This window comes from Syzygium oleosum, unplaced genomic scaffold (assembly GCF_021117445.2).
Source record: "Syzygium oleosum isolate NSW1041296 unplaced genomic scaffold, Sole_v2.1 Sole_v2.01, whole genome shotgun sequence".
Lineage (NCBI taxonomy): Eukaryota > Viridiplantae > Streptophyta > Magnoliopsida > Myrtales > Myrtaceae > Syzygium > Syzygium oleosum.
Window position 1 is genome coordinate 36,629,883 of NW_026607485.1, and position 24,700 is coordinate 36,654,582.

At 42.4% G+C, this 24,700-nt stretch overlaps 2 protein-coding genes and 1 pseudogene across 2 annotated transcripts; all 3 read left to right on the forward strand.

The window, feature by feature from the left end:
• The first annotated feature begins 4,063 nt into the window (after window positions 1-4,063).
• LOC115664373 (kiwellin-like) lies at window positions 4,064-5,988 on the forward strand (annotated as a pseudogene).
• A 3,522-nt stretch (window positions 5,989-9,510) lies between these two features.
• On the forward strand, window positions 9,511-10,375 carry LOC130140213 (kiwellin-like). The gene has a single exon (XM_056319046.1). It carries the CDS (start codon window positions 9,658-9,660, stop codon window positions 10,372-10,374), a length of 717 nt encoding a protein of 238 aa, XP_056175021.1. The 5' UTR covers window positions 9,511-9,657; the 3' UTR covers window position 10,375.
• Window positions 10,376-18,177: 7,802 nt separating this feature from the next.
• On the forward strand, window positions 18,178-22,665 carry LOC115680970 (disease resistance protein RPV1-like). Its single transcript, XM_030604814.2, has 4 exons — window positions 18,178-18,880; window positions 19,676-20,804; window positions 21,111-21,392; window positions 21,470-22,665. Exons 1-4 carry the CDS (start codon window positions 18,330-18,332, stop codon window positions 22,196-22,198), a joined length of 2,691 nt encoding a protein of 896 aa, XP_030460674.1. The 5' UTR covers window positions 18,178-18,329; the 3' UTR covers window positions 22,199-22,665.
• The last annotated feature ends 2,035 nt before the right edge of the window (window positions 22,666-24,700 follow it).

Below are 24,700 nucleotides of genomic sequence, written 5' to 3' on the forward strand. Positions count from 1 at the left end.
AGAACGGTTGGGATTTCGCCGTCGCTGGCAAGGACGACTCCTCGCTGGCAAGGACGACCCCTCGCCGGCAACTGGCGAGGTCGAACCTCGCCAGGGGTGGGCAAGGCCGACCTCGCCAGTTGCCGGCGAGGTTGGCCCCCACCTCTAGCTCGGCGGGGCCGAGCCTCGCTAGCGATGGCGGCGAGGACGACCCCTCGTCGGCAACTAGCGAGGTCGAACCTCGCCAAGGGTGGGCAAAGCCGACCTCGCCATTTGCCGGTGAGGTCGGCCTCGCCAGCGGCCAACGGGGCCGACCTCGTCGGCCCTCGTCTATGGTCAGTCGCCAGACCGGCGACCGGCCATAGGTTGAAGATAAAGAAAATGAAGGAAAAAAAAAGAGAAAAGGAAAGGAAAAAAAAAAGACAAGAAAAAATAAAATAAAATAATTCGAAAAAATAAAAAATAATATAAAAAATTAGGTCGGGGTAAAATTGTCGCAGGTGTACCAATTTAGGGTTTTTGGTGGTAAAAAAATTAGTTCAAGGTAAAATTATCGCAGGTGTACCAGTTTGAGGATTTTTTGTGGTCAAAAAAATAATTTGAGGTAAATTTGTCACAAGTGTACTAGTTTAGGGTTTCTCGTGGTATTAACCCAACAAATTATAAGTATATTTTTTTTATTTTTTTTCACTTTCTTTTTCTTTTCCCTTTTTTTCTACTTCCCCAGCGGTCACTGCATCTAGCCAGTAACAGCCTCAGGCGAGGGCCGCCAGGGTCGGGCGAGGGTCGCCTCTCCTAGGCTAGGCGAGCAAGGGCGACCCTCGCCAGATCCGGCGAGGGTAACTCTCGCCCTCGCTTGGGCTAGCGATAGCGGGGGTCACCCTCGCCAGATCTGGGGAGAGTCGCCCTCTCCCGCCCAGCCGCAGCGAGGTGACCCTCGCCCGACATCGGTAAGGGCGAGGGTTGCCCTCGCCGGATCTGGTGAGGGTCGCCTCGCTTGGGCTGGGCGGGCGAGGGCGATCCTTGGTAGGCCAAGCGAGGGCGGCCCTCGCTCGACGCCGGGGAAGAGAGGGAAAAAAAAAGAAAAATAAAAGGAAAATAAAAAGAAAAAATAGAAAAAGGAAAAAGGAAAGAAAAAAATTCAAAAAAGTAAAAAGACGAAAACACCCTTTAGCCTATGAAGTCAGGTCCTTATTTGAGACTGATATGACCACCTCAGGCCCTTATTTGAGACAAGATTTACTTCAGGCCATTATTTAAGAAAATGATGATACTTCAAGTCCTTATTTGAGATAAGGTCCACTTCATGCCCTTATTTGAGAAAATGACTTCACTTCGGGCCCCTTTTTGGAATTTTCCCTTTTAAATTTTAATAAGTGACGGACATTTGATGCTATTAAATTGCTAAACAAATGTTATTTGGCCAATTATGAACCATGGCAATCACAGAGGCAAAGTTAAGAGCTCCGCTGTGAGCAGCAAACATTTTCTCAGCTCAAATTTTAACTATAAAGGATTACAGCCCCAATACATGTATTTGAATTGTCAGCTAGACAACCTTACATGTTGCCTTTGAACCAGAGGCGACAGATGTTACTTCGTCGCATTTGAGACCGAATTATCTTTTGTCACCTTTGGCATCCAAGATGACATGTCATCTTGCCTTAGGGTGTGCAAAGAAATCGGGAACTGTTTGGACCACCTGAAACCAGACCGGACCAGTCCGAAACCGGCGGTTCCTGTGAGGACTGGTCCGGTTCCCGGTTCTAATTTACTAGAATCAGTGAGTACAGATCCGGTTTCCGGTTCTAGACGTGGAACCTCTCACCCGAACCGGACCGGTAATATATATATATATATACATGTTTAATTTTTAAGAAAAATTTCAACCAAAAAAAACAAAACATTTCTAGAAAAATTAAAACCATGAAATCCCTAATTTAAAACTCGACTCTCAACTCCCATCAACTCACCGCCATGCCTCTAACCGTTCATCGCCTCCCTCTCTTGCTCTCGGTCACCTCCATTTACGTGAAACTTGGCGGGACCAGTTCCATGGACCCACCCGGGAACTGAACCGCCCCGGACCGGCAGTCCGGTTCCCGGGTGGATCCATGGAACCAACAAACGGTTCCCGATTCCAATTTCTCGAAACTGGTCCTTAGTGAGCGGTTCCTAGTTCCATGTTGGGAACTACCCGCCTGGACCATGCTCACCCCTAATCTTGCCTATGGTACCAAAAGACGATAAAAATACCTTCAGTACCAAAGGCGTCAAAATAGAAAAATTCGTCGATCAACGAACCAAACACTATTTGTAACAAATATAGGCTTTGCCCATTTTTGTTGTAGTGTATAATTTTTTGGTGATGACCGATATATTCTTATTGATTCTTCAATTATAATTTATTGGGAAAATTCCATTTTGGTACCCCAAATGGAAGCGTTTTCTCAATTTGGTACCCAAAGTGGACATAGTGTCAAATAAGGGCCTGAAGTGCCTAATCAGTCTCAAATAAGGACCCGAAATGCCCAAAAAGTCTCAAATAAGGGCCTGGGTTGCGGGCCGGCCAAAATGCCTGCTGGCCGGCAAGAATGTTACTGTTCCGGTACCGGAACAATAACTTTTTTATTATTTTTTCCTTTCTGTTTTTTTTTCCTTTTCCTTTTCTTTTTTTTTCTTCTCTTCCTCCGCCGGCCATAACTGGGGCCGGCGGAGGTCGCCCGCCTCAGGTGGAGGCTGCCCTCGCCGGCGTCGGGCGAGGGCCGCCCTCGCCTGGGCTGGGCGAGGTCAGTCTCGCCAGTTGCCGGCGAGGTCGAGCCTGGCCAGATCTGGCGAGGGCTCGGCCCCGCCGGTCGCTGGTGAGGCTCGACCTCGTCGGCGTCGGGCGAGGCCGGCCTCGCCATTGTAGGCGAGACCGACCTTGCCCGACGCCGACGAGGTCGAGCCTCGCCAGATCTGGCCAGGCTCGACCTCGCCGTTGCTGGGCGAGGCCAACCTTGTCGGCGTTGGGTGAGGCCGGTCTCGCCATTGCAAGGCGAGACCGGCCTCCCCCGATGCCGGCAAGGTCGAGCCTCGCCAGTGACCGGCGGGGCCGAGCCCTAGCCAGATCTGGCCAGGCTCGACCTCGCCGGCAACTGGCGAGGTTGACCTCGCCCAGCCCAGGCGAGGGCCGCCTCCGCCTGAGGCGGACGACCTCCGCCGACCCCGGCTATGGCCGGCGGAGGAAGAGAAGAAAAAAAAAAAGAAATAGAAAAGGAAAAAAAAAACAGAAAGGAAAAAATAATAAAAAGGTTACTGTTCCGGTGCCGGAACAGTAACATTCTTGCCGGCCGGCAGGCATTTTGGCCGGCCGGCGACCCAGACCCTTATTTGAAACTTTTTGGGCACTTCGGGTCCTTATTTGAGACTGATTGGGCACTTCAGGCCCTTATTTGACACTGTGTCCACTTTGGATACCAAATTGAGAAAACGCTTCCACTTGAGGTACCAAAATGGAATTTTCCCTAATTTATTTATTAAATATGGGCTTGGCTCCATGTCACACTAGCTTTAACCACTTGATCATATATATACATACGACTGAGTGTCATACATTTTCAAGCCTGTCTGCTGTCTGAATAGGCTTTCTTAGCAATTATGAAGATACCTGCATATTAAAAGACCCTGACCAAGTTGTCTACGAATTGTTTGGATGCGTTAGATTTCGCTTTCGAACCACAACCGTCTCTCGATCAAAATAACTTTGAGTGGCACGCAATCACCATGCGAACGGAGTCCTGTCATCGCATGTTGACGGATTCGATTTAATGATATGGACATATCAATCATATTGACCATCTTTGTGGGCATTCAATGGAGTATTTGATTGCCCTTGGTCTTCCACGGTGCCTAAAGCACACAACCCTTCGACAACGACCTGCGTGTGAATTCTCTGACCCTAGACCACACAAAACACTAAACTAATCAAGCCACTCCAAGAATACAGTGAAAGCATGAAGCTCTACATAAACCTCCCAAATTTCACTTCTCTCCACGCACCAAATAAACTCACTTCCAAGAGTTCAAATTCGGATATTTGAACATGAAGAACCTTGCAACATCTTTTCACAATGCTCTCTTCCTTGTTATAAGCTTCGCCTTCGTTTCGTCTTCTTCCCATGCGAACTCATGTAATGGCCCCTGTCAAACACTTAGATGATTGTGATGGCCAGTTGATTTGCATCAATGGAAGGGAAGGTGCACCGACGACCACCAAGGGGGCACACACATATGCGGTAATGCGCCTCCATCTCCATCTAGTGGCGGATGTCGGCCTTCAGGCACTATGCATTGCAAGGGACACTCATACCCTAAATATGATTGCTCTCCAAGAGTGACATCGTCAAATCGGGCGACCTTGACGAATAATGACTTTAGTAAAGGAGGTGATGGCAGTGACCCATCGGAGTGTGACGATAGCTACCATGAAAACTCCAAGCTAATTGTTGCACTATCGACTGGGCGGTATGCCGGCGGATCTTGATGTGGAGATAAGGTTAGGATAACGTCCACGAAAATTGGGAGAAGCATGATGGCTAAAGTGGTCGATGGATGTGACTCGAGGAACGGGTGTGACGATGAGCATGACTATCAACCACCGTGTAGGAACAACATCGTTGATGGATCGGATGTGTTGAGAAAACTTCCTAATATGTTTTGAAGATTGACAAAACCTTCTATAGTATCTTTTGAGTTTGACAAAAGTATTTTCAGGTGATGAAGAAACATATTCAGACTCTAGTCATTGTTATTTGAATATTGTGTATGAAGTTCTCGTTGTTTACTTTGTGGAGATCAAACATGTTATGGATATCATTAGAGTAATACGAAGACATCACCAAAGCTTGAACGTGAATATTGTCAAGACGTTTGGCCTCTTCAGACTCTATGCGAAATCCATTCAGACTTAGGGAGTATTCAAACTCAAACAATATCATCGGATTAAGAAGTTTATTCAAACTTGGAATGAAAATTATATATCGCAACAGTGAGCAATCTAGCTTGGATTTCTTCCATATAATATGATGATTGATCTTCTATACTAATGATTGTTTTGCAACGAACTTACTCAAAGCAAAGCATCTTTAATTGATTGATAATCATCCTTAGACAAGATATTCTTTCCAAATGAAAAACTCTACTTATGAATACCCAGCTTTAGTTGTATGAGCGACTGGATCAATGGGGGGTTCTAATTTCATCACTCAATAGCTACTCAATCTCCATGAAGAATTTATATCCAACTGATTGATTGGAGATTGATCCTCTAAAGACTATCTAATGGCTTGATAGGAAGTGGGGGAGTATAAAAGGAGATCCTGGTACTAAAGAGAAGAAGAGAGGTCATGAATATGAAATTCGAAAGTCAAAGAGAGCTTCTACCTTACACACTTGTCTTAGTGAGCTTCAAAAGTGTAATTTTTAAGAGGTATAAAAAGAGTAACTCTAAAAGAGTGAAGCGAATGACTCTGAAATAGTGAGATGAGTGATTTTGAGATAGTGAAACCTATCAAGATTGAGTGTTATTACTCTCATCTGTAACATCTGATTGATTTACAAGTGAAATCCAACCAGTAGGCTAACTGCGTAGAAAGTAGACGTAGGCTTGTAATAAGCCGAACCATTATCACTTTTGCATGCAATTTACTCTATCCATTAACTCTTTACTATTATCATTGATAGTATATTGTACACAAATGAATCTGATTACAACATAGTTTCAATTCAAACTCTATCTTCACATGATGCTAATCTTGATTGTTTAATTCTGGTTTAATTTGTCAAGTTCAATCATAATTACCTATTCACCCTACTTTAGGTGATAGTGCTAGCCACCTTAGGATGCCATAAGGCCGGAAGGAATTGGCAGAATTTGGTTAGGTCACAATGAGGGGGGACCAGGTCATGCGTGCTTTAGGGTTGGACATAGACGTGAGTGAAGAGGATGTGGTCTGGTCCATGGCATAGAATGGTGGGTCTGCTATAAGCTCTCGATTGAGTGAAATTGAAAGTATAAAAGGAGCTCTAGCCATTAGTAATCTACCTATAATACGATTGTGGGTCTCCGTACGATAGCACTGAATGTGTATGTTGACATTGAAGGTCATCAAATTGTTTGGTTACATATGTACTTCAGAACATAGTATATTGTATCCTAGTTATAATATTCATCTTTTGCTGTCAGAAAGGAATAAATACTTCGTCTCATGACATCTGAAACATAATGATGTAAAATAGTTAAGCTACCTTGATTTTCTTTTGTCCGTAAAAATTGCGTGAATGACATTACTTTTTTTAAATCTAAAATGAATGAAGTTCGACTGTCATTTTACAATTTTTCCTATATTATGAATAGGTTTGATTTAGTTAGATTTCATCTTTTAAATTTTTGCATTGGGTAATGTAATTTGGATTTTATTGATGCAAATCTTTAACTATAGCTTCTTTTGTTTCATTCAGTCATCTCATTATACTCACTTTATGTATCCTACGGACAAATGAAAAAACTAAAAAAGGATACAAATGAATAAGTTTGGATCCACAGCTTTAAATCTTAATTAACAAATTAAGAGCAATTTGTTAGTGAAAATGAGATGTATTTTGTGACACCCAGGACCCACTCGTAACGATATTGTCTGCTTTGGGTTGGAGGCCACACAATTTTGTTCTTCTGGGCTTCGCCCCACACCCAGGTGATGTGAGATTCGGTTCATTCATGTCCCCTTCGCCATCCTCGAAGCCTGCTAGAAGCCGCTCATTGTCCAGGCCCTATGGCCTCGGCGACCACTCCCCACCCTCGTAGGACTGGATCATTACAGACCCTCCAGCTTCCACCTGATTCGTTCCCAAACCACACACTTCCGGCTGGGCTTGGCTCTAATACCACTGTGACGCCCAAAGCCCACTCGTAACGATATTGTCCGCTTTGGGTCGGAGCCGGTACGATTTTGTTCTTCGCCTAGAAAAGGCATCGCCACAAGTTAAGATAAGTGCCGCAATATATATGGCACTTCACCTCACCACACTCAACCGATGTGGGATTCGATTCATTCCAGTCCCCTTCGCCATCCTCGAAGCCTGCTAGAAGCCACTTCTTATCCAAGCCCTCTGGCCCTAACGATCACTCCCCACCCTTGCTAGACCGGGTCGTTACATATTTAGTCATGTAGAGGGTAGATATAAGCCCCATTTACATTTATCCTCCGATACGTTAACTTGCCTTTGGAGTATCAAAACTCGGTAGCAAGACTTAGAAATGCATACATGTTAATTTGACAGCTTTTGTGTTTGATACAATCATATTTTGTTGGGTTGTGCTCAATTCTCTTTTGGAAAAAAATATCTGCAACCGCTTTCAACTTGTATTCCACGAAATGAAATGAACACATATCACGGACCGATGTCATAATCAAGCGCCCCTGTCCCGACGGGGACTTGGTTTGGTCACAGCCGTGTGTGACCTAGCTTGTGCACAAGTCACGGCCGTGACCATCATTCGCGGTGCACATGCTAGTTCACGACCATAATTTGGCAGTGACCTAGTGTTTAGGCCGGATAACGGGTCGTGGATGACCGATGAGGCCCGTCGGTGTTAAGGGTAGGGGCGGTCCAGACCATCGCGGTCGCAGTCAAGGTGTGGAATTGGCGTTTTTGTGATGATTGGAATTTGTGTTGCAGAGATAATTAGTGTTAATCGTAATAATTAATGTTAATTTGTGGTTATTTTTGTATATTTATAATAATTTGTGTGCTTGGAATATATTGATTGTTGTATTCTTGTAATAATTGGTGTGAACTTGTATTCTATGAATTTTTCCTTTTTCTTAAATGTTGTGTGTGCACGTCGATATTGTGTCCGGTTGTTTGTCATTGCATATGTTATGTCTGGAATTACTAGAAATATACCGAAAAAATTAAATTATTCATTTAGCAAATTGTACCTTTTGCTATAGCTGAGCGTCTAACCAGGAGTGGGATCGACGTGTGGAAAAGCGAACTCTCTTAGTGGACTTTTCTATCAAATATGAAAAGGAATTGAGTATTAAAACTTTCAAAAAATATAATCAAGTTAAGATTTGTCGAATTGATGCAATTAAATCCTTCCATTAACTTTGTCAAACTTAGCTAATGGAAAATGCTAGCATGTTATTTTTTTCTCTCTCCTACGTGTCGTTAACATTACTAAAGTATAAAGCATAAGACAAAAATGACGTCGTTTTGGTCCAAATCCCAATTTTAAACCAAAATCTTAGTTAAATTAGATTAAGAAAAATATTATAATTTTTTTATAGAAAAAAGCACAAATAGAAGGGAAAATAAAAAACACAGACCCTCCCGCCAATGGTTTGCTGCCCCATTGTTGGAACTAGCCGCGCAGGCCCTCGCTAGTGGTCGGCGAGGGGCCGACAGTGATCGGCGAGGGTCATCGACCCTCAACAAAGCCTCGACAACCCTTGCCGACCCTTTCCCACGACAGAGCAGTAGCCCACAGGTGGAGGACCCGGCCATCCTGCATGTGTTTTTCTTTTGGGAAACTTTGAACCTTTTTATTATTATTATTATTTTAGATCAAAACGGCGTCGTTTTTGTATTTATGATTTATTCTTTAGTAATGTTAACGCCACATAGGAGAGCGAAAATAAAAAAAAAATCACGTTAGCATTTTCGTCATCTAACTTTGACAAAGTTAATAGAACCATTTGATAACACTAATTTGATAAATTTTAGAACTTAATTGTACTTTATGAAATTTTTAAAACTCAATTTCACTTTTCTAGTGCAATTATCCCAATATGAAAATAAGAAAAAGATAATTACCATTAAATTCCAATTAGAAACAAACCATCGAAATGTCTAAGGCGAAGTAAATAAAAATAAAGGTTAATAATACAAAAAAAACCCCAAATTGGTACATCTGTGACAAATTTACCCCAAATTAATTTTTTGACCACCAAAAACTCCAAATTGGTACACATGTGACAAATTTACGCCAAACTAATTTTTTTACCACAAAAAATCCCAAACTGGTGCACTTGTGACAAATTTGCCCTCCGTTAAATTGGATTAATACCCCAAAAAATCAAAACTTGGTAAATCCGTGACAAGCAGAGGAGTAAAACCCCAAATCGTACACCCGTCAATTATCACGAGTCATCCAACTTAATAATTTGACGGTAAAAGTTAACGAAAACTAACGGATGAAAAATTTATCATAAGTATATTAATTTAAAATTTTTTATGATAAAAAATTACATCGACTTAGGATTTTTTATTATATTAATCCTAAAAATTAAAAAACTCCCTGCTCAACGTGCAAAAGAATTGAAAAAGACGGCAAACTTCCCATCACCTCTGGTGCTAAGGTCTGTGGGCATTTAATGAAGTACTTGGTCGCCCGGGTCTTCCACGCTAGCTGAAGCACACAACCCCGCCCCGTAAGGCGCTGCACATGGTGGCTTGACAACGACCTGCGTGCGAATTCTCTGACCCTAGGCCACGCCAAACATTAGACAGACAACTCAAGCTACTCCAAGAACAAAGACAAAGCACGAAGCTCCATATACGCCACCTAACTTTCACTCTCTCCACACACCGAAAGATCCTACTTCCAGGAGTTCCAACTTAGCACATTTGAACATGAAGAACCTTGCCACATTTCTCGACATTGCTCTCTTCCTTGTCATTAGCTTCGCCTTCTTTTGGTCTCCCTCTCTTGGGAACTCATGTAATGGCCCCTGCCAAACACTAAATGATTGTGATGGCCAATTGATTTGCATCAAAGGAAGGTGCACTGACGACCCCCAGGTGGGCACACACATATGCAGCAATTCGCCTCCGCCTCTGCCTCTGCCTCCGCATCCGCCTCCGCCTCCGCCTCCCTCTAGTGGCGGATGTCAGCCTTCAGGCACTATGCATTGCAAGGGACACTCTTACCCTAAATATGATTGCTCCCCGCCGGTGACATCGTCGACCCAGGCCATCTTGATGATTTCTAACTTCAGCAAAGGAGGTGACGGCGGGGGCCCGTCGGAGTGTGATAGCAAGTACCACGAGAACTCTGAGCTGATTGTTGCGCTATCGACCGGGTGGTATGCAAGCGGGTCTCGGTGTGGAGATAGGATCAAGATAATGTCCACAAAGACAGGGAGGAGCGTGACGGCCAAAGTGGTCGACGAATGTGACTCCAGGAACGGATGCAACAAGTATGACTATCAACCACCATGCAAGAACAATATTGTTGTTGGATCCAATGCCGTGTGGCATGCGTTAGGGTTGGACATCGATGTGGGTGAAGAGAATGTGGTTTGGTCTATGCCTCAAGAAATAAAACTTGTGTGCATTATGAGTTCCTAAATCTTCACTTCTACCTTTTTGCATGATATGATTCTTTAAACAAATGTATGTGCGCTAATTAGTCCTGGTAGTATGCTCTGCACTTGTCATGATATAGAACCTTTGCATCAGAATCCTGCTACTATAAAACAATTCTAAGGTGCGAATCAAAATTCGAAAGGGGGCTTGGTGGTTAAAATGCAATCCCTTTTATAGAGGTCTGGAGAGCCGTTTGTGTGAGGGATAACATACCTGCCGCAAGCCTTATTTTCGTCTTCCCTAATTTGCATCTTAGCACCCCTTTACTGGCCATACAGCGATGAATTCGTTCCCGGGCCTTGTACACACTGCCTATCACACTATGGGAGCTAGCCATGCCCGAAGTCGTTACCTTCTTGAATTTGAAACTTTCTACACCAAAAATATTCTCTTAAACGAAGATAGAAGATCAAAAAATACGAAATTGTATCAACAATTATATACAAAAAATATGAGAATGATTTATGAATTTTTAATCAATCTCCGAGGTAAGGGGTTAAGAGATCTAAAACTGGAAAGGAACCCTCTCTTTCAAATTGAAAGTGTATGTTCCGCAATCACTTGTTCTTAACTTATACAAGTTACGAATTTGCGTTCATAGATCTTTGGGCTTCGATTATCGAGGAATAGAGACTTACAAATAAAGCCTGAGGATTGGCATTCCATTGCTGTCATTTTATATGTACATGGTTACAATTAGTAAAGGGGTGCTAAGATGCAAATCAGGGAAGAAGAAGACAAGGCTTGTCGCAAGTATGCTATCCCACACACAGACGGCTTTCCAAGCCTCTATAAAAGGGACTATCTTTCGACCACCAAGCCCCCTTCGAATTTTGATTCGCACCTTAGAACTGCTTTATAGTATCACGGCAAGTGCATAGCATACTACTAGGACTAATCAGTGCACATACGTTTGTTTAAAGAATCATACCAAGTAGAAAGGTAGAAGTTAAGATTTAGGGAGTCATCATGCACACAAGTTTTATTTCTTGAGACTTTTTAGGAGCAGATCCTGCCTCCAAACTTTACAAGCATTGTCTTATATAGGCACAAAAGTAGACAAATAGCTAATTATTGGTAAAGTTATGGAAGTCACCAATAATTTGACACTCTCTAACTGACTACAAAGGCTGACAGACGACTACAAAGACTTTTACAATTGACAGATGACTACAAAAACTTTTACAACTGATAGATGACTGACAGACTCATAATAAACTCTTGGACGACAGTTTTCCCGTTTGCTATAGTGCTGCTACAGTGTTGCTACAGTACTGCTATAGTGTCGAACTATGATGAACACTGACTGCTACAGTGTGAACAATACATTGCTAATAGTAACTTCCTGACAACAAGCCACTTTTTCAACCCCGCTTGGTACGTCTTCATAGGTCATATTTATGAATCAATTCTTCGGTATTATCGTCATCACAGCTGTCCGAACCACCTCCGTCTTTTTGTCTCATGTATTCTCTAAGGAGTCTTTCCACTTCTGTTATCTCTAGGCCCACGTCTTCATTAAGTTCTAAAGACTTTTGTCTTTTTTGTGGAGACTCATAGGAAGCACCTGGAATGTCTGCAGAACTTGAGGCGATATCAGCTGGACATGATGGAATAGCTGGCTGGGGAAAGCTTTCAATTGTCGAACCGTTTTTTTCGAGACCTACGCTGAGTGCAAGTTGTAGCTTATTGTAATCATGCAGGTTTTGCGATAGTGGACCTCCCCATGGATCCTGTGACTGTGGGGCTTGAGATGAGGACGATGCCTCTTGAGATGAGAATGAGGCAGCGGCATTTGAGGCAGCAACATTCATATCAGCTTGCATATCTATGCCATAATATTGTTCCAATGCTATGTCAATCACTGTCTGATACCTGTGATCAGCCGGATGATCCCAAGACATATTGCTAGAACTAGTTAGCTATACCTTTGGTGGTATCACTTGGTTGTATTGGCATATAAATCTCTGGAGCCCTCTATATTCCTGAGGAAGTGCCAAGATTTTGCATGGAAGAGTTTTGAAGAACTTCTCTGGAATCGGTTAAGGCTTGTATGTAGTTACTCCTACGTCAGCTGGAGTTTTACTCGCGTCTCCATTTGGACGAAACCATGGCCTGTGAAATAGGACTGTTGTATGCAACTCCGGATTGGGTCGACAGATTTTAAGTTGTTTCGGAAACATGCATTTCCAGGCTCCCAATGGTTTGAACCAATTAAGCATATCACCAAAATGCTTAAATTTCTTTTCTTCCGAGAGAATTCCGCCAATAATTAAAATAATTCTGGTTGTTGGAAACTCAATGGCTATGGTATAAACATTGAACATATACCAATAAAACCACTAGAATTTTTCTGGGAACTCGTCTTCAAGATTGAGAGAGATAGGATGGATGAAAGGATAATATGGATATAGTTCACTGGGTCTGAGACTTAATCCTCCATATCTGCAAAAAATCAGCAGCTGATATTTCCATATTAGTGATGGCAAATTTTCGAAAAGGGTGTTGTCTTGGATGTATGTAGGAACTTCCGGCAAGTACTGCCCGCTGGGCCAAGAAAGTTTCATCTTGGTGGGTTTAAATCCCCCGAATGGATTTCGAGACACATACATGTTTATGGATGTAATTGGTACAGCAAATTCTGTTGGCCGTGATAAGAAATCAGCAAGCACGTTCTTCTTTCCTGCTATATGCTTGGTTTCAAAGTAATATTTTGAAAACCATTCTGCCCATATAAGGAGTTGGGGATGAGGAATTTGATGTTGTTTGAACTTTAGCATTTGGGAGAAAGAGTACATATCTAGTTCAACTAGAAAATGATGGCCAAGAAGATGAAAATTCAAACTTCTTGATGCCATACCTTACCGCCAAGATTTTCTTGAAAGTAGAATAATAATGCATTTTGCTTTGCATAAATCTTCCACTTTTGTGTCCACAGATTTTGCGCTTTCCATTAATTTCTTCGAAAAGAACAACAGCCCAATATTCATCACTAGTATATGCCTGTAAAATTCTCTTCCCAATAGAAGGGATCTGCAGAGGAAGAAGATGTTGCAAAACTTTTTTGAGATGTCTAACTGATTTAGTCTATTGAGGTCCCCATAGAGGATCATATTTTTTGAGCATCTGCTGCAGTGGACTCACTAATTTGGTGATTTTGATAATGAAGTCTTTGAGATAATTGACTATCCCAAGAAACTGTTGAATCTGTTTGAGAGAAAGATTCTCATCAGGAAATTTCTACAATTCTTCAGCAATACGGGGATCAGGATAATATGACCCCTCCTTAAGATGCATTCCGAGAAATTCAATTTCTCGCCGAGCAATAATCATCTTTTTTCTGGGACAGCATAATGCCATATTTCTGGATTAATTCAGCAAATTGGCCTAGCAGTTTACAATGAGAATCATCATCAGGACTGTAGAGGAGGATATCATCACTGTAAATTTGGGCATTAGCCAAAATAGGCTGGAAGATTCTACACATAGTCTTTTGAAACAATGAAGGAGCAGTTTTAAGACCAAAGGGGAGCACTGTCCACTGAAAATGTTGATTGGGGATGCAAAATCCAGTCTTGTGCCTATCATCTGGATGAATTCCCAATTGCTAGAACCTGGCTTTAAGGTCAAATTTGGAATAGACCTTAACTTGAATTAGACTAGAGAATAACGAGTTCCAATGGGGTAATGGGAACTTATCATCTTGGAGGAACTGATTTGAGAGATTGGTAATTGATGACCAGTCTCATTTTCCCTCTGTTCTTCTCAGAACGCTTATTCACGTAAATGCTTCACAAGACCACCGGGAGTCAGATGGCTTGATTAATCCTTGATGGAGTAAGTCTGAGCATTCCTTCTGTGCCAAGAACAAATGGTCTAGATTCATTCCTGAATGAGTTGCTTTGGTGGGATTGATATCTTCATTTTTCATAAAAGGCAGATGAATGAAAAAGTCATGATTTTCCCACAAAGGGTTTGGACATTTAAGGATAAATTCTCAATGAAATTCTGCACATGCACCAAGAAGGGTTTGCATGATAGGATCTAGTATATTCATTTGGATAGCAAAAAATTGATGGATGTCCACAAACTCTTTGAATTGTCGTTTAAACCGGAGTCCATCAGACAAAATTCTAAGTTTTGGAATCCGGGTCAGGATTTCCCATCCAATGATGATCTTAGCACTTACAGCAGCCACAAGGTTATGAGAAGAAAGGGCATGAAAATCAAGTTTACAAGCTGAAGAAAACATTGTATGGGCTAAAATAGGCACCTCGTACTTGGCACACGTGGATCGACATGTACCCGTTAGAGCATGGTTTTCAAAAGTGCCCGTATAAACATACATTGTATATCAAGTCAAATACTAATGGTGACATAATAATTGTGTGCCTTTATATTTATGACTTGATATTTATAGGGAGCTGTGAAAAGATGTTTGCTGAATTTAAGGAGACTATGAATAGCCAATTCGAGATGATAGATTTGAGATTGATGTCTTATTTTCTTAGCATAGAAGTGAAGCAGGAAAATGATGACATATTTATTTCATAACAGAAATATGCTAATGATATTTTGAAGCGATTGAAAATGGAATCACTCAAACCAATTCGAACTCTCATAGCAGAACGATTGAAGCTAAAGAAAGAAGGAATCCTTGAATTGGTAAATCCCCCTTATTTCAAAATCATTATTGGCAGTTTGAGATATTTGACTTCTACTATGCCAAATGTTACTCGTGGAGTGAGAATTATCAGCAGGTTCATGGAAAAATCGTATTAATCACATTTGCAGGTGGCAACAAGAATTTTACGATAAATCAATGTAACTAGTGATCATAGAATTTTATATTCTTATACTGACAATTTTAGTCTAGTGGGGTACACGGACAATGATTGGGCAAGTGATACTGAGACTCAAAAGAATACTTCCAAAGCTTTCTTTCTTGGATCGAGAGTAATTTCTTGGTCCTCGAAAAAACAACAAGCTATTGCACTCTCAAGAGCTGAAGCAGAATACATAACATTAGCTTCGATGGGATGTCAAGCGATATGGCTTCATAGGATGTTGCGTGAATTGAAACATGAACAAACATGTCCTACCAAAATGATGTGTGAAAGTTGGCTATTACATTAGCCAAGAATCCAGTTTTTCATGGTAGGAGCAAACACATCGACTTAAAGTGTCACTATATTCATGAACAAGTTAGAGATTGTGAGATTGAGCTTAATTTCTGCAGGTCAGAAGATCAAATTGTAGATATTTTGATGAAACCATTGAAGGCGGCTTCGTTCAAAAAATTAAAAGAGATGCTTGGTGTTGTTGATTCTCAAAATCAATTTTAAGGGAGGCTATTAAAGTATTAATAAAATTGATTGTTATGTTGGCAATTCCTCCACGAAAACAGAAAGAAATCGGTAAGAGTAAGTTATGGTGGGCTACGTGAACTCAAGAAAAAAGATCTCTATGTGAAAATCTCGTTGCAAGCGCATGATGAAGATTGAAGACAAATGCTACAAGAATTTAATGAAGACAGAGGTCATTGAAGAGTTCTCTACATATTTCTAGGCCCAATTCTAAAAAAAACCCTCAACTTTACACTTTGTCCCAAATATACCCTGAACTTTTTTTTGTCTCAAGAAAAACCACAAACTTTTATCTAAGTCCCAAATCTGCCCTCCCGTTAAAAATCCGTCCAAATCCGTCAAGAAAAAAAAAAAAAGAGAGAAGCGGCAGTGCGGGTGGCCAAGCCTTCGCCGGTGGCCGCCCACAGCCGTCGGGAAGGAGCGGCGGCCCACGCCTGGGCCTTCCCGAAGGCCGGCGACCCTCGCCGGCCCCGGGCGAGCCGCCGGCGAGGGCGCGCAGCCCCGTCTGGGGCGAGGGTCGCGCCCTCCCGGATCGGGGCTGCGCGCCCTCGCCGGCGGCTCGCCCAGGGCCGGCGAGGGTCGCCGGCCTTCAGAGAGGCCCGAGCGAGGGCCGGCGGGGTCGCCGCCCCCGGGCGAGCCGCCGGCGAGGGCCCGCGGCCCCCGATCGGGGGAGGGCGCGACCCTCGCCCCGAGATCGGGGGTCTGCGCGCACTCGCGGCGGCTCGCCGGGGCCGGCGGAGGTCGCCCGACCCTCGCCTGGGCCTTCTCGAAGGCCGGCGACCCTCGCCGGCCCCGGCGGCAGCGCCGGCGCGCGCGCCCCCGATCTGGGGAGGGCGCGACCCTCGCCCGAGATCGGGGGGCTGCGCGCCTCGCCGGCGGCTCGCCGGGCCGGCGAGGGTCGCCGGCCCTCGCTGGGCCTTCTCGAAGGCCGGCGACCCTCGCCGGCCCGGGCGAGCCGCCGGCGGGCGCGCGGCCCCCGATCTACGGGGGAGGCGCGACCCTCGCCCGAGATCGGGTGGGCGCCTCGCCGGCGGCTCGCCCGGGGCCGGCGAGGGTCGCCGGCCTTCGGGAAGGCCCAGGCGTGGGCTGCCGCTCCTTCCCGACGGCTGTGGCGGCGGCCACCGGCGAAGGCTTGGCCACCGCCGCAACTGCCGGTTCTCTGTTTTTTTTTTTTTTTTTTTTTCTGACGGATTTGGATGGATTTTTAACGGGAGGGCAGATTTGGGACTTAGATAAAAGTTGGTGATTTTTCTTGAGACAAAAAAAAATTCAGAGTATATTTAAGACAAAGTGTAAAGTTGAGGGTTTTTTTTGGAATTGAGCCCATATTTCTATGCTTGTTTTCTAATGCATTTATTATTTGTGTGCTTTTTCTTTTGCTTTGTGGACTTTTTGTTACTTCATTTAATGTTATCAAAAAGAAGCGCTCCGTGGCTCATTTAATGTATGTTGACTTTTTGTCGTTCGGTAAGAAGTGTGTGAGATGTTTGCCTTTAGCATTAAATGTATCGTAGGTGTCTCCTATTATATAAGAACAAGAGGGTGAGTGTTGTATAAGAAGCATAAGAAAGCATTCTAACTTCTAAGAACAATTTCTCCCACCAACTTATGCACTCGTCCAAAATTTCCACGGTTGTCAGTATTCCCTTGGCTCCAACATAGCTAACTGCATGCTTGCAAAAGAAAGGTGACAAGAAAGGTTTTGTCACTTGCTTTGTCTTAAAGGTATATCCGATGACCTTTGAGAATGATAAGAAACCTAACTAAGATTTTGTTTTCTTGAGCAGGATTGAAATTCTATGCCACGATATCAATGACCACATATCTCATCATATTGCACTTTTATGACCAGATTTAGAATTTGATTGCACTTTTTTAAAAATTTGAAACTCAATTGGATATTTATAAGAAGTTTTAGCTCTTTCAGCACACTTATCCTTATAAATAAATATGAGCAAAATAGCAAATAGGCATTTTTCGGCAACAGCGAGAGGACACCTAACCAGGCAAATTTGGAATATCGAGATTGCTTTTTGTGGAGCACTACATCCAGACTTTTCTTAGCTCACCCACACACAACAATCACCAAACGTCAAGTTTTGTTTGAATATACTCTTTGAAAGAAACTCAGAAAGCCGATAAGACTTGACAAAATCCAATTTGTATGGAATGATGTCGTAAGTCAGCGATCCATGGTACGCATTTTTCAACCCATTCAACTCTCACCACTTATCCCCTTTTCTCTTTCTAAAATGGCCTGTTGAATATGATTTCCAAAGCCACCTGCAAGAAAGTGGAAACGTGTGACTGCGGGAGTTTGAAATTTTAGAAAACCCAGCGTCAGTCAACCGCAGAGGTAAAAAATCTACGGTCAGAAAACTCGTCTCGTCTCGGTCCACCCATCGAGGATGCTGGACAGCCCTGCCAAATTTTTCAAACCGCGTGCTAGACCGCCGCTATAATCTATTCATAAGTCATAACCTATATATATAGCAGCATCTAGTATAGGGTATTAATATTGTTGTTGGGTTTTCGTATTTATGATCCGCTGTAAGAGATTCGTTGGAAGAAATGGCGTATACTTTGGCCCCGGAGATGGAGAGCGGGGACTACTCAAATGGAACGACGGGGTTGACGACCGACGGAGGTGATGCCCGGTCGTCGCAGGGGTTTGAATTCGAAGTGTTCCTGAATTTCAGAGGGCCAGACACTCGCTTGAATTTCGCCGACTGCCTCTATCACTCCATGGACGGAGCCGGGATTCGCGTCTTTAGAGACGACGAAGAGATCAGGAGAGGCGAAGCGATCGGAGGTGAGCTGGAGCGCGCAATCAAGAGCTGTGCAATCTGTGTGCCCATCTTCTCTAAGAACTATGCGTCCAGTGCATGGTGTCTTCGTGAACTTGCATCCATGGTGGATTGCTCGAGAAATAGAGACGGCAAAGCCATGATCCTACCCGTTTTCTTCGATGTGGATCCCCACGATGTCAAGCTCGAAACCGGTCTATACCACGAAGCACTGCAGAAGCACGAGCAGAAGTTCGGCTGCGATGTGGTGCGCCGATGGAGGGAGGCTCTGAGGGAGGTCGCTCGTATCAGAGGATGGGATATCAAAGATAGAGGGTAAGATTTGAGCTTTTCATTTCATTTTTTTTTGGGTTGAATTAGCTAATTAATTAATATAATTATAAATCATAAAAAATACCCTCGTCCTTACATCAAAAGTTTAAACTAATACTGCTCTCTCTTTCGTCGAGTTATCATTCAATTCACACACATTTTTCGATAACTACTCCTACAAATCCACTCAATTAAATAACGATTTAATTCTTCTCAAAACTAGATGAAAACTCTACTAGGACACGACAAATACAACTTGAGTTCATTATTCAATTTGTATGTTTTAGATAGAATAAAAAAAAATTTCTTAACTTGTGATTTCGTTATATGTAAACTATTTTAATCCATGCAAAACTAGAAAACTGAACACACGCTATATGTGAGCAATAAAAAAGAAATAGACAAATCCTTTGCATATATATAAAGGAAACCAATGAGTGAGCATCTATTATGAAGTTTAAGATTTCACTCTCATCTTAACAATTGACATGTTTGACCTTCGAAACAGAATAATTTCAATTCATTTGAGGTAAATTGACATGGATTTTGATTAATTTTAAGAAAAGAGTTAATGCTTGCAAGTACACATGAGATTACTTTTTGGCGATTTATTTGATAATTTTTTTTCTTATATATTTGCAGAGAATATATACAAAAAAATTTGGAAAGGGGGCAGTCGCCCTCGCTTGGCCCCCCTCCGTGACTAATATGTGTTTGATCTACAATATTTTTTAACTTGAAAGGTTAACATTCTGTCTACAAGCTTTCTGACCAGACCCTTTATATTAAATATGACAGTCAAGGTGAAGTCATTAGATCAATCGTTGCTGAAGTTTTGATCAAGCTGAATAAAAGAGGAAAAAATCTACCCGATCATTTAGTCGGAATTCAGGACCGTGTTGAAGACGTCGTGCGCCTATTAGATGAAGGTTCGCCCGATGTATGTTATTTGGTAGTGCATGGCATGGGGGGCATCGGGAAGACGACTCTTGCCAAAGCTGTCTTTAATCGAATATCTAGTCGGTTTCATGGGTGTAGCTTTCTTTCGGATGTGCGAGAAGCTTCAAAGGGCGGTAAAGTTGTTCAATTGCAAAAACAATTATTGTTAGAAATTCTCAAGTTCAAACCAATGGAGATTTCTGACTGTGATGCAGGGATTAACCAAATTAAAAGGAGTTTCCGCAACAAGAAAGTCCTTATTGTTCTTGATGATCTAGATAAGTGGAATCAACTCTCAAAACTTGCAGAAAAACATGATTGGTTTGGTCAAGGGAGCAGAATTATTATTACAACGAGGGACACCAACTTTTTGCCGATCATAGAGGAGAACCGAGAAAATAATGTCCAAACGCATTTCAAAGAGTTTAAAATCTATCAAATGGACGAATTGCCCCATGGCTATGCTCTTCAGCTTTTTAGTAAGCATGCTTTCGGAATGGATTCCCCTCCACATGAATACGATGATATTTCTCGCGATATCATTGGCAAAACTGGTGGACTTCCTTTGGCTCTCGAGGTTATCGGTTCCTCTCTTTATTGCAAAAGCAAACGACTTTGGAAAGACACGTTGAAGAAATTAGATTTAGTTCCCAAGCAAGATGTCTATGACAAATTGAAGATTAGTTTTGAAATGCTAGAGGATGCACAGAGAGAAATTTTTCTTGATATTGCATGTCACTTTATTGGTGAAAAAAGAATACATCCACATTATATGTGGAAAGCGTTGGACTTTTTCCCAAAGAGTGATATCATTGTACTTACACGTATGTCTTTGATAAAGGTTGATGATGATGATCGACTCTTGATGCATGACCTGCTCAGAGACCTTGGAAGAGAAATTGTTCGACAAGAAGACCTCAAAGTTCCTGGGAAGCGTAGCAGATTATGGTGTCCCAAGATTGCATTGGACGTGGTGCAAACTAGAAAGGTAAATTTTATTCACAGCTATTGTCTTCACGATCAAGGAAACATCAGCTTGAAGTTTAAAGTATATTCCCGGATGTGTTCATGTATCTGTGTTGCGCATCGAGGGAAACTAAATATTTCATTTGAATGAAATGAAAGTAATACTATAATCCATATCTCACTAAGATATTAATAGCTTACATTTACAATCTGAAAGTAGAAGCAAACAGAATGGTTTCCTTTTAGAACAAGTCTGTAATATCTAGTCACAGAATGCGTTCTTTTTTTTCACTGTAGAAAGTTCGTTTAAGCCTTTTCATGTCCTCAGGGAACCGAGAACGTCATAGCACTCAAACTAATTGGACTTTGCAAGGAGCATGACTTTACCAGTCAAGAGTTTTCAAAGCTGCCTAATTTAAGGTTCTTGGAATTGGAGGGGGGCAACTTGGTAGGAGACTTTAAGAACCTTCTCTCGAGTTTAAGATGGCTTTCTTGGCGTCGTTGCCCCTCATTCTTGCAGGCAATCAATTTATGTTTATGGAACTTAGTCGTGCTCAAGCTTTCGGACAGCGACATTCCAGAAAACTGGAATGGATGGGGCTCATGCTTGGTATGGTTTCATATCACATATATATGTTTATTGCCATTTCCCTTGCCTTACTTTTCTAATTCTAATTTGTTTCGCAGGCAAATCCTGACTTGAAAGTAATACATCTCATGAGATGCCATCTATCGGCAACTCCGGACTTCTCTACGTGCTTGAATTTGAAGATACTTGTTTTTTATCAACATTGTCCAAAGTCACTACAAATGGGTAGCTCTCTTAGTAAGCTAGAGCGCCTAAAGCGCTTTGAAATAATTGCAGCCCAAGTTCAGTTATCAAAGTTGTCCACAAGCCCCCATCTTGACCTGGTGGCAGTGCCTTCTGCATTATGCGGTCTAAAGTACCTATCGAGTCTAAAGCTAGAGGGGCAGTGTATACAAGAACTTCATCCATCTATTAGAGAGATGACAGGCTTGACATGCTTGTCTTTAAGGCGTTGTCATCAGCTTAAAAAGCTTCCAGACTCCATTGGGAAATTGAGATCGTTGCTCGCCTTGAACTTGTCCGCCACAGGAATCAGAGAGTTACCTGATTCTATTGGAGATCTCAAGAGATTGAAGAAAATGAACCTGGGATGCACTCAGATAAGGGAGCTACCAAACTCGATGGAAGGGCTAGAATCATTGCTCGAGTTGTTTTTGCACGGTACAAAGATCACCGAAGTGCCTGCTTCTATTAGATATCTTAATAGGCTGGAGCACTTAGCTGTAACTGAGATTAATATAGGAGAGCTCCTTAAGGCCATAGGGATGTTGGAGAATCTTAAAGAGTTAGAGGTATGGAATTTAAGTAAAACTATCAACACTACATGAGTTGTGGACATTGCGCCTTTTTTTTTTTTTTACTGGGAATCACGGGAAGGTTGGTTTGATGTACCAAACACATATCATTTTTATGTTGACAGATGCCCAATGCTCTGCGAGTCAGGTGACGACTACAAAACTTGCTGAGAATGTAGGACAAGCAATGCCGAAGTGAATGCGGGTGAGGTTTATTCAGTCGATCAAACTTAAAGATCGGAAGGAGTTGGCACAATTAGAAGCATCATCAATTTCGGCATTGCGGATCCATTGAAAAGGTCTACTGATCTACCAAATCCTTGGGGGTGTAGGTCAAAGCTTGCGTGAGACTCTGCACCTTCTCTTTATAGATGTTTTACAGCAAAATGTATACATAACATCCTCTCAGAAACTTGGTTTTATTTTCAATATTTTCTCTTTTTATGGTGACAATATATATGGTCTAGCACCTAATTCGGATTAATATCTGGGCTTTAAAAGTCCATTTCATGTTTCATCTAGGATCTTCATAGATTGTACAAAGCACAAAAGCTCTGTTTCAATGGTTGATTTGTCTAGCCAATAGGGCGCATATAATAACCATTCTGTTTCTCTATTTTTTTATTTTTCTAATCCTGGGAACAGTTTTAAAACAGAAATCCATTTGGGAACAATATTTCATTTTTCCATTTCTGGAACAAATTTTGATTTCAGAAATAAGTTTAAAATAAAAATTAGAAGTAAAAATTTGCTAGTTTTCTATTTCGGGAACAGAAATGAGAAATAAAAACTCTTCTCATCGTTAGCCCTCGCTATTAGTAGCTGACCACCCACACGCCGCCCGTCTCTCGCCTCCCGCCACCGGCGACCTCTTGCCGCCGCCCGCTGTCTGCCGTTCTCCATCACCACCCGACGCCCGCCACCGCTCACCACCATCCCCCGCCGCCCCACCGCCTACCGTTTGCCTCCGGTTGTCACCTATCGTTCTCCGCCGCCAGTCACCTCCCACCGCCGCCCACCGTCCAACTCGTGCCACCGCCACCCGACGTCGCCCGCTAGCCGCTTGGGAGGGAGCAATTTTGTGTCATTATCAACGAATTTTTATTTTGAGATCAGAAATTTTATGTTGTTATGAAATCCATATTTTGGCTTAGAAACTCATCTAGGGAATAAAAGTAGAATAATCTATTTTTTGCAAGAAATTGATTTTTAGAACAGAATGGTTATCATTCCCGCCTTAAAACATCTACTATCTAATATGATTTTTTTAATCTAATCCAATCAATTTGATGGTGTCAGTCTATCTCATCTAATAATATAATAATCCAATAAGTATTTTAGTGATTTATGGGGGAAACCTATGTATGGTTGACACTTGGTACTTTCCTTGTTTCACACTTACCTCACTTTGCCTTTTTTTCTTTTAATTTTCTTATTTTTGTCTCATTTCTTTATTTCATTGTCTACTTTCAAACAATCAGCCAAACTTACCCTGAACTTGGTTAGTCACAGATCCTCTGTTGCCGCTGCTCAGAGTCACGCCCCCGTCGCCACTTCATGGCCATTCGGCCCGTCCCTATCGTTGCACAAACGTTGTGCCTCCCCCGTGCCTCCGCCCCTTTCCAACCGCGTTGGACCGTGACCAAAGAGGCCTTAGGAGATCCCAGATCTTGGGTCACCTGAGGCCGGCCACCTCTGATCTGAGGTCATGAGCCTCATATCGAGGTCGAGGTGTGCAGCAAGGCTCAATTGAGCCTGATGATAACTGGGAGAGAGAGAGAGAGTGCGGTCGAGATAGAGGGGAGGGCCACTATCGACGGGGCTTCCATTGCCATTGAAGCGCATGGCGGCTCGTACAGGATTCATCGACATTAATCATTTACTTTCTAATCTTCTTCTATGATAGATCGAAGGAAATTTTTTCTGACCAACTATTTTTCTAATCGATAGGTTACAAACATGATAACTATTCAATTTTATATTTAATAAAGCTTGCATGTGATTGATATCTATAACTAATAAATCACCAATCAAAAGTATGGTGAGAGGATGTTTTCTCCGATCATTCGAAGATGAAAAATTGTGCATAGTCAATTGACGTATACAAAAAAGTTAAATTTGGTATTGAAACTAAATAGCATTGATGTCTCTAATGCTTTGTCTTGTTAAACTTAGAATGCGATATCTTATAATGCCATTTATTAAAAGTTAAGTGTCTTAGAACCGCAGCATTGGCTATGGAAATTCTACACTTAAAAATGCTTTGCATTGTTTCTTGTTCAAACTCGGCTATCCATGAGCTGCTTTAATTAAAATATGGAGAAAAATAAGGCCGGCAGCATCTTCGGGAGAAAAAGTTAGTGCCACACAATACTTGTAATATTGTAGCTCAGAGAGAGAGAGAGAGAGACGGATTTGTTGTAATAATTCGGACTAAATAATAATGAGCAATCTTTGGTGGAGATTAGATTTAAGTGCAAATGCTTGAGAAACTTGAGGTCGTAGTCGACCGCCAACGTGGCGTCCACGCTAGCT